The sequence below is a fragment of the Sinocyclocheilus grahami genome, unplaced genomic scaffold (genome assembly GCF_001515645.1).
Source record: "Sinocyclocheilus grahami isolate Dianchi unplaced genomic scaffold, SAMN03320097.WGS_v1.1 scaffold553.1, whole genome shotgun sequence".
In the NCBI taxonomy this organism is placed as follows: Eukaryota; Metazoa; Chordata; class Actinopteri; order Cypriniformes; family Cyprinidae; genus Sinocyclocheilus; species Sinocyclocheilus grahami.
Window position 1 is genome coordinate 69117 of NW_015505732.1, and position 10304 is coordinate 79420.

The window sequence follows — 10304 nt, forward strand, 5'->3', positions numbered from 1 at the left end:
CTGATAGTCGAATCATATGTTTTGGGGGCGGGGCAAAATACATTACCAAGAGTCAAATCAGACATTCGACAGTCATAATTACTGACGTTAACACACAGGGAAAATGTATAATGGACGCCTCGCAGATACAAACGGGTAAATATTGTTTTATGTTTTGATTGAAAGATAGATAGCATTTAACTTCAGCGAAACCCTAAGAATTCACAACATTTTTTACAATAGTGCTCTCATTATAACGTTATGTATATGACAGTAGTTATTAAAGGGGTCCTATTATGCTCTTTTACAAAGTCTTGATTTTGTTTTGGGGGTGTACTAGAACAGGCTCTCATATTAGGTTGTTCGAAAAACACATTATTTCTGGCATGAACGGCTCGAATAGTTCCTGTATCAAATGAAGGCCCGTCTTCTGAAATACGAAATGTGCTGTGATTGGTTAGCTGGGCCAGTGTGTGTTGTGATTGGCTCCACTCGGTGCCTGGTCGGGAAATGCCATTCCCCTCACCATAGCCACCTGCGAGCGTCAGTGTAAATATTGCGTCAATATCAAATCAATTTGAGCGCGATTTAAACCCATTCTTCTGCCTTGGGAAAGCTAGCGTGTCTCCGACATTGTGATAACACTCGTTGCCTTCTCTAGTGTAGCTCAACCAGGTCTCATCCCATTCGTCGATATTTTGCTTGATAGCACTGAAAGCAAACGTCCCACCCTCCCTGCAATCGCCGTCCAAAGCCACACCCCCTGAACGCATATATGCTCAAAGACCAGAATACCAGAGACAACATTACTACAATAGGCTACAGTAGCTGTTCCCAATTCCAGCCCATGTTCCGAAGTGAAGTAAACTTCAACTGATTTCCCCTGCTCAGGGAATAGGGAGCAATGAACACTGTATAGGGATCATATCGATCAGAACACAGTTCATGCACGTAGCTCACTTCTAACGAGCTGGTTATCTAAATCGGGTGTGTTAACTCTGCATAACAAAATATGCAGAGCGGGGGGGCGAGGACTGGAATCGTGAACCGCTGGACTACAGCATGTGTCATTCACCAATGAGAAAACTTTAAAAGTACTATACCAGGAAGGAAGATCGGGTTGTTGATGTTTGTCTGCCATTCTCGTTCTGTCTGCACAATGTGCGTGAACACGCTGATGACTTATCCTGTCTGCGCTAACCGGGTGTGCAGAGGTATGCTAATACATATGTTGACAGGCAGGTAGGAAAGCCAATTAAAGCGCTCGCACCGAGCATTTTGATTGGACGAACATTTCTTGGTCCTATGCCTTCCACAGAATATATAAATACAGATAAATATATTTAGACCACTTAACTTAATGATTGTTATCGGGATGTGAAGAGACTTTCAACCAGCATAACAAAAAAAATTTCTGAAGACAATCACATATTGCACCTTTAATATTCTGTATTGTTGTTTGTCCTGCTCACGCTGCGCGCTGAAGAGATAATTACCGTAGTACTACAATGAAGCGCTTGACTCTGATAGCACTGAAAGCAAACGTCCCACCCTCCCTGCAATCGCCGTCCAAAGCCACACCCCCTGAACGCATATATGCTCAAAGACCAGAATACCAGAGACAACATTACTACAATAGGCTACAGTAGCTGTTCCCAATTCCAGCCCATGTTCCGAAGTGAAGTAAACTTCAACTGATTTCCCCTGCTCAGGGAATAGGGAGCAATGAACACTGTATAGGGATCATATCGATCAGAACACAGTTCATGCACGTAGCTCACTTCTAACGAGCTGGTTATCTAAATCGGGTGTGTTAACTCTGCATAACAAAATATGCAGAGCGGGGGGGCGAGGACTGGAATCGTGAACCGCTGGACTACAGCATGTGTCATTCACCAATGAGAAAACTTTAAAAGTACTATACCAGGAAGGAAGATCGGGTTGTTGATGTTTGTCTGCCATTCTCGTTCTGTCTGCACAATGTGCGTGAACACGCTGATGACTTATCCTGTCTGCGCTAACCGGGTGTGCAGAGGTATGCTAATACATATGTTGACAGGCAGGTAGGAAAGCCAATTAAAGCGCTCGAACCGAGCATTTTGATTGGACGAACATTTCTTGGTCCTATGCCTTCCACAGAATATATAAATACAGATAAATATATTTAGACCACTTAACTTAATGATTGTTATCGGGATGTGAAGAGACTTTCAACCAGCATAACAAAAAAAATTTCTGAAGACAATCACATATTGCACCTTTAATATTCTGTATTGTTGTTTGTCCTGCTCACGCTGCGCGCTGAAGAGATAATTACCGTAGTACTACAATGAAGCGCTTGACTCAACCAAATGCATCTTATACGAGAGATAAATAATATATACACAATATATAAATGAACCGGCTGAAATGTTTTGAAATCACTTGTACCCTACCTGATCGAACAAATCCAGTCTTTCACTCTGCCTGTGTCAGTTTGAGTCTTGTTAGTTTTATATATATATATATGTATAGGTGAAAACTAAACTTTGTAAAATACATACATTTTTATATAAGGTCTGTAGTCTCCTAGGCAAGGGATTTTTTCATAGACAGTATACACTTTGCAGTATAAATGCAGACAAAACTGTGAAACATTCTTTGCACATAAACTTTTGCACTTTAAATTTATTATTATATAAGTTCAAATGTGATGGATTCTCAGTTGTGAAACACCTAACATGTAAAAATTGTTTTTAAAAGTTGTAAATAAGACATAAAAGCGTACATTTTACAAAAAACTATTTTCTCAGTCTTTTTACTTAACAATTTCACATTTAATTGTGTTCCATATTGAACGGTCTCTCCCATTGCGTCGGTGATGCTATGGGGAAACTCCTGTTTACTCTGTTACTGAAGCCTGATTTGTTCACGTTTGTGTAGCTGAACAAGCCAATGGTGCTTTAGCCCACCAGAAGGGGAGGAGCCGACCACTATATAAGTCGGCTCAGAGCACCATTTCATCAGAATTTTGTCTCCTTCAGCGACAAGATCATCTCTTTGCTGACTCTGCAATCAAAAAGCCGAAGAAGAGGAAGAAGCTCAGCCTGATGCTCACCGCCGTATAAGAGCCCAGGCAGAGGAGCAAATTTCCTGGGACGTTGTTGCAAATTTCGCAGCACAAGTGTGTGCAGAATGGCGCAGTGAGTGCGTCGCCTGTCTGGGCAGCACCCACGCAGCGGCTGCACGCTCACTGAGATGCAATGCTCTCACTGAGAGCATGAGTCTTGACCTTCTCCACTCGCAGATCGCCTTCTTCAACGAAGGTGGCCCTGCTCTCCTGTTTCTCCTCTCTCAGCGAGCTCGGAGAAAGAAATGGTTGAGTCATGGATCTGAGCAACCAGGCTTGAGTGATCTCAGGTCGGCACAGTTCCTGTATGCTCACTCTCCCCGCAGCACTTTGATCCGCTGGTGTGTTTTACATGAGAGGATCAGCACCCCTCATTTACTTTGAGCGGTTCAATCTTTCTAGGCGGATGGAAGTAGAATGCTGTCACCAATGATTCTGTATCGCTGACAGCTTCTCATTTGTGTGCGCCGCTTGCCTGGGCCACACCCATGCTGAGGCTGCGCTCACGGAGACAGACTGCTTTCACTGTGAGAGCATGAGTCTGGGCCTTCTTCAACGACGGCGACCCTGCCCTTCCTGCTTTCACGTTTCTCCCCTCTCTGCTGCCTTGGAGGAAGAAAAGGTGAACTCATGGGTTGAGCGATCTCACACCAGCACAGGTCCCATGTGCTCTACTCTCCCCGCAGCACTTTGATCCGCCAGTGTGTTTTACATGTGAAGATCAGCACCCCTCGTCTGCATCGAGCAGTTTGATCTTTTAGGCAGATCAGAGTACAATGCTGTCACCAATGATCTATATCACTGACAGCTTCACATTTGTGGACGCCGGTTGCCTGGGCAACACCCACGCGGAGGCTGTGCACACTGAGACAGACTGCTTTCACTGTGAGAGCATTAGTCTCGCTCTGCTTCGCTGTTGGATCACCTTCTTCAATGACCCTGATTTGGCATCCCCTGCCAAAGCTGTGGAGCCTTCATGTTGGCCCCTCGATGGGAGACTTTTTAGAGGCTAGAGCACCGTCTACAAGATGCCTTTATGCCCTTAAATGATAAGTCTTCATTGACTGGTGTACAGCATGGAGCCTTGCCCGTCATCTTGTGGCCAGTCCCACGTGCTAACCTTCCAACAAGAGATGTTGGATAAGGGGCACACCCTTCCATGCTCAAAGTTTATGTGGCAGCCATCACGGCGAATCATTCTCTCATGGCTGGCCAGTCAGTCGGCAGAAACTACCTAGTTGTTAATTTTCTGAGGGGAGCTCATAGATTTAATCCACCTCGTCCTCATACTGTGCCGACTTGGGACTTGTCTATAGTCCTCAGGGCTCTACAGGGCCCTCCCTTTGAGCCGCGGTCAAGCGGCTGGGTGACTTGCAAGCACTGTCTTGAGTTTGGGCCTAACGACTGTAGAGTCTTCCTCAAACCGAGACGCAGCTATGTGCCGAAAGTGCTCTCCACTCCATTCAGAGCTCAAGTTATCACCCTCTAGCACTCCCTGTTGCAGATGGTGAGCAGGGTTCCAATACAGTCTGTCCAGTCTGGGCCCTTTGAGTGTATGTTGAGCACTCTGACCTGTTCAGACACTCAGAGCAGCTCTTTGTATGCTTCAAAGGCTGCTCTAAAGGGCTGCCAGTCATGAAGCAGAGACACTCGCTGAATAGTGGATGCCATAGCCTTGGGTCATGCCTCATCAGGCTTGCAGTCACTCAACCAGAGGAATGGCCTCCTCCTGGGCTTAGTCCAGCGGGATTTCTATTGGTGAGATTTGTGCGACCGCCGGCTGGTCGTCGCCATCTACCTTTGCCAGATTCTACAACTTGGACGTCCCTGCCCTTCAGGCAAGGATTTTCTCCACTTAAATTCTACCTAATCCCCTTGCAAGTGGCTAGAGCACCGATCGATTGTGCAGCTACACAATTGTGAACAAATCAGTCTTCAGTAACAGAGTAAGCAGGAGTTTCCGTATAGTGTCAGCGACGCAAGGTTACGTTACGCAAGGAACCGAGGTTACGTTAGTAATGGAGAGTTACCTACTAAATCGTTGTAATAATTTGTGAAATTTACTTCAATTTAAGAGTGATTTTTTTTTTTCAAAGTAAAGCCTTCATTTTTTTCAGTGAAGCAAACTTTGAATGTACATCACATTATCTGGGTCACTACATGCTATTTTGTGTCATATATAAATAGGCCATGCCTTTGTGTATATAAATGTGCATCTCTAAATGTTTTGATTTAATGGTTTATTTTTGTTTTAAGGACTATGTAACATTTACTACACATGTAAATTAGATCAATTCACATTGCTGGTGTCATTCAGAGAAAGCTTTTTAGATCCCACTGGTCACATTAACGTACTGAACTGAACAACTGCTACTTAATTGGAGTCACAAGCAGAACAGCTGGTGTCCCTCCATTCACTCTAATCTCTAAAACAAGACAGAGGTGATGCAAACCCCATTATATTCCACTCATAATGTCATCTCAGAATTAAGTCATCCACAAATCTGACCAAGATCCCCACATGAAGAGGGGCTTATAAGTATTTTCTAGAGCTTCATAAGTCTAAAACAATTCATGAGTTTAATGAGAATTTAAATTGAATTTGCCACGTGCTACACAGGGTGTTAAAATTTAACTGGCATAATATAAATATTAAGGAAATTATGTTAAATATGAAAGAAAATTCAACATAGATGCAAAACAGAACATATTTTGTGAAAAGATATTTTGTGTTTTTTTGTTACACATTTAGTTAAGCACAATACCTATGTGTAATATAAAATCTGTCATCAGCAAGATGAATGTATCTTATTACACAACAGTTCTTTCTGGTCCTCGAATCTGATTGGCTGATAAGAGTGCGTTATTAGAGTAACAGAACTCCTCAGATCGTTTCACCGTTTGTATAACTCCGGTTGCAGTATTTCTCACATTGAGTGTCATGGCGGACGCTCAAATCGACTACAATATTAAAAATATTACTGTTTATATATTAACATATTAATGTAATTGTTTATATGTATAACAATATTAATGTACTTGTTTAGACTTTAAATATGTGGTTTGTTAATAAAGATAACGTCTATTTGAAAATTTGCTTCGATGTTTTTGGAGATGTGAGCTCCATGGAGTCAGCCCTCATGAACCCACCAAGAGTAGCCTCACCTCAGCCAGATCTTCTAGAATTTGCCGCTGGCTCTGATGTCTCTATAGTGGTTAAACATGAGATCTAATTTGTTTTGGGTAAATCTAATGGCGCAGTCTTTGGTCTCATTAATCTATTATTTGTTCCAGAGCATATAGTTTTGGCTGAGGGCAAAATCTCATCACGTTATATTTTATGTAACTTCAAATCAGTGCGCTGCCTTTGTACTTTTGACTGAATTGCTTAGCGGCTTTTATGATGGCTGTTGTTGTTGTTGTTTATTAAATATTATTATTCAATAAAAAATATTTTATATAAATAATAGTAGTATTTAGTATTGGGAAACAGTGTGTGTTCATGATGGTGATTTTAGTTACATTGTTCAGCCATTAGATGACGACAAGAGACAGTTATTATGAGTGAGTCAGCAGTAAAGACTTTTATATTGAAAGAGACTGAATTAAATACTGTTGTAAACAAGTAAGTTAATTTTACTTTCAACAACTTAGTAAGACGCAGTTAACAAATGCACTGAGCAGCGCTGTCATCGGAAATCACCCTTAACAGATGAAAGGAGAATACGAAAAATATATTGTTTTCCTCAGTGGACATTCAAACTTATGTTTTATTGTGAATATGAGATTGAGCTGAAGAATGAATGCTGAATCAGATGCAGGTAATCACACTCGCTCAGTCCATCTCTCTCTACTTGACTCCACATAATACTGCTTTTAATACAGTAAAACAATAAGCTTTTAATGAAGCAACTCAGCGTTCCTTCGTTACTAGTTCTAAAGGGACATTCTCGGATTAGTAACGGAGGCTTGAGCTCAGCTGTTAAACTGTCAAACTGAGATTTGAATCTGTGGCGGAAGGAAGCAGTTCCGCACAAAAGAGGGTTTTTAAAAACACTCCGTTGTTGTTTCATATTCATTTACACACTTGTGCCGTCAAACTGTTGTATAAACGCAATATCACACAAGTAGCCGTGATACATGGCTGTATATCGGCACACTGTGATTACCTACGGTGATTAACTTCTACGGCCAAATCACAGCAGTGCCGATATACAGCCATATCTCACGTCTACTCGTGTGATATTGCTCATGTAGCATTCACATAAACTTACAAGAATAATACGATTTCATTTGTAAATATCATCTAAATCTCAAAATATTAGTTATGTAGTCACTAATTTTATCCTTTAAAACTCCAAATTTAAACGCTTTTCCCCAATGAAAATTATTTCTTCATGTCTTAAAATATATTGAATATAGACCCACTAACCCCATTTAGTTTTTGCAGAGCCATTATGCTAACTAGTCCCCACCTCTACTCAGTCACAGCAGCTCAGACCTGCTCCACTTTCACTCAGTTAACTGAAGAGGTAAACTCTACATAACCACGAGTGGTATTATTGGATAAATGGTTATTGGAGAGTGAATCCATGAGTGAATTTAATTTAAAAAACTGAATGGATTACAGCCTAGAAAGCAGACAAAGAGTGCTCCCCTTATAATCACTAAAATGAGCTGTCACTCATCTTAGTTTATCGTAATCTCACAACTAACACTGCTCAACTAATCTCTTATTTACATTGCGTCTACACTTTGTTATAAAGAGAGGATTCACTATTGTGTTCATGAAATCAACAGTTCCTTTTTGAGTCGTTCACTCGTCATTGTGACTATTTAGTCACTTTGGGAAAAACTCCTTTTCACCAAAATGCTGAAGCCTTATCGAAATTCTGCTCAGCCCCGCCCACCCGCTATATAGCTTGGCGCTGAGCGCAAGGAGAATCCTTCTACTTCACCCAGCTATGCTGTCTTCAAGAAGCCTCTTATCACTCACCGTTGAAGGTCTGCTCTTCAGAGGATGGTGCCTGGATTGCTGTTCCCTGCAGCGTTCCGGGGAGCTTGAATGACAAAAACTATGAAGAAAATCAATTGAATAAAAACTAGATGAAAATGATAGGGAGGGACAGTTTGTGAAGAGATACAGTCAGAATTAATATCCTGCATAGTTAGAAGGTTAGAGGCCAACATTTGAACTGTAACAGCTTATTGATGTATCCTCTTAGGGAGAGCCATCGAGGAGGGACACTAGGTCCGAGAGCCAATCTCGGGCTGGCCAGAATGGGGCTGCTAGAAATAGAAGAACCCCATCCCAGCGGACTCCCTCCAGAACTCCTGGGAGCAGAGCAATTGGGGAAAAGGTGTATAGACACAGTCTCAACCATGTCTGTACAATGGTATCCAGTCCTAGAGGAACTGGTTGTTTGAGGCAGAACTAGAGTGGATAATGTAAAGTGTCAAGACGCACACAGATCCACCGCCTGCTCCACCACATCAGGGTGCAGCCTCTATTCCCCGTGCCTCAACCCCTGTCTCTACAGGATGTAAATTGCTCTTTAGAGTGAGAGGAGTTTTCCCTGAGCCCACAGGAGGATCTGGTGTGCCAACTTGTATAGCGGGCGTGAATGCAGGCCCCCCCCCCCCCAGTGGCTGATGTAGGAGACCAACGATGTGTTGTCTATACGGACAAGCACATGATGGCCCCTCAGGTCTGGAAGGGAGTGTTTCAGTGCATGAAATCAAGCATCGAATTAGTTCAGGTAGGCCACATCAGGTCAAGCTCGCATCAGCTGATAGTCAGTTGTTCATGACGTGTACCAATCCAGTTTTGACACTTATCACAGCGGTCCATTTCAATTCCCATTCTCCAGCATCTCTTCTATCACATCGCTGCTTGCAAATCAACTCCCTCCTCCAACCCCAACTCCACCTAACTGGACCTGTAAATCTATTTTTTTCCTCTTGTATACAGTTCGCTATATTGCAAGCATTCTCTATTATATATTTTTGTGTTGTGTTTTTGGGGGGGGGGGAGGCAACTGCAACCGCCATACCGCCAACACTAACTGGATGCTATATAATTGTAATAAATATACTTTGAAAAATTGGTCCTTACTGAAATACGGCCAGCATCACCAGGCAATTTAAGTGCCAACATGAGATGGTGGCCTTCCTACAGACCCTGGGCAGAGCAGCCACACATGACCACTACCCAGCCCGTGAGGGAGGCATCCATCGTTAGCATTATGCAGCGACAAAGAACCCCCAACACTGGGCCTTGTGACAGGAAACAAGGTTTCCTCCACATGTCTAAGGCACATAAGCATCGCCGTGTGACCTTGATTATGTGAAGCGGGTTGTCCCTCAAGGGAAAACCCCTTGGTCCTGAGCCACCACTGCAAAGGTCTCATGTACAGTAGGCCAAAATATATCACGTTGGACACTGCTACATTCAGACCCAACAGTCACTGGAACTCTATTACAGTGAGTGTCTGGCCAAGGAATCAAATAACAAAAGCAAGAGACAAATGTACCTGCAATGTTGTTGAAACACATACAACACAGAGAAAAGTGGTTCTCTGTACTGGAGAAAGCACACTCTTTCTGGTGTTCCACCTTAACCCCAGCTCTTTCATGTGAGTGAGAAGGACATCTTGATGCGAAACGCCATCTGTTCTAATTGAGCTAATATCAACCAATTGTTGATGTAATTCAATGCGTGTAATCCTCTGGTGTATTTGGAGTGGTCAGTTCAGCACCCTGAAGCGAATTACCGGCAGGAAACGACTGACCTGACAGCTTGAGTGCCCTCATTTGAGGGGATGAGCATTCCCGCGCCATACTGTTGCTGGTCGGCAGCTGGAAACTTCGCTCGTTGGAGCCCACTGAGCCCTGAAGCACCGGTGGTGGCAGGGGTATCAGCAGGGCTGAGGACGCCAGCCCTATGAAACTGGCATCTATTGTAGCTACAGAGTTTAATTCAGTGTCCTGAAATGGGGCAACTGCAACCGCCATACCGCCAACACTAACTGGATGCTATATAATTGTAATAAATATACTTTGAAAAATTGGTCCTTACTGAAATACGGCCAGCATCACCAGGCAATTTAAGTGCCAACATGAGATGGTGGCCTTCCTACAGACCCTGGGCAGAGCAGCCACACATGACCACTACCCAGCCCGTGAGGGAGGCATCCATCGTTAGCATTATGCAGCG

General features: G+C 43.1%; 1 protein-coding gene across 1 annotated transcript in view; it reads right to left on the reverse strand.

Annotated features, from left to right (window-relative positions):
* The window catches only part of LOC107556005 (pappalysin-1-like), a gene marked incomplete at its 3' end in the record, with an annotated part of 64013 nt that extends 53911 nt beyond the window's left edge, over nt 1–10102 (reverse strand). The window contains exon 1 of the mRNA XM_016238972.1: nt 9880–10102. Within this exon, the coding sequence (XP_016094458.1) occupies nt 9880–10102 (223 nt within the window). The remainder of the gene's footprint in view (nt 1–9879) is intronic.
* Nucleotides 10103–10304: the final 202 nt, after the last annotated feature.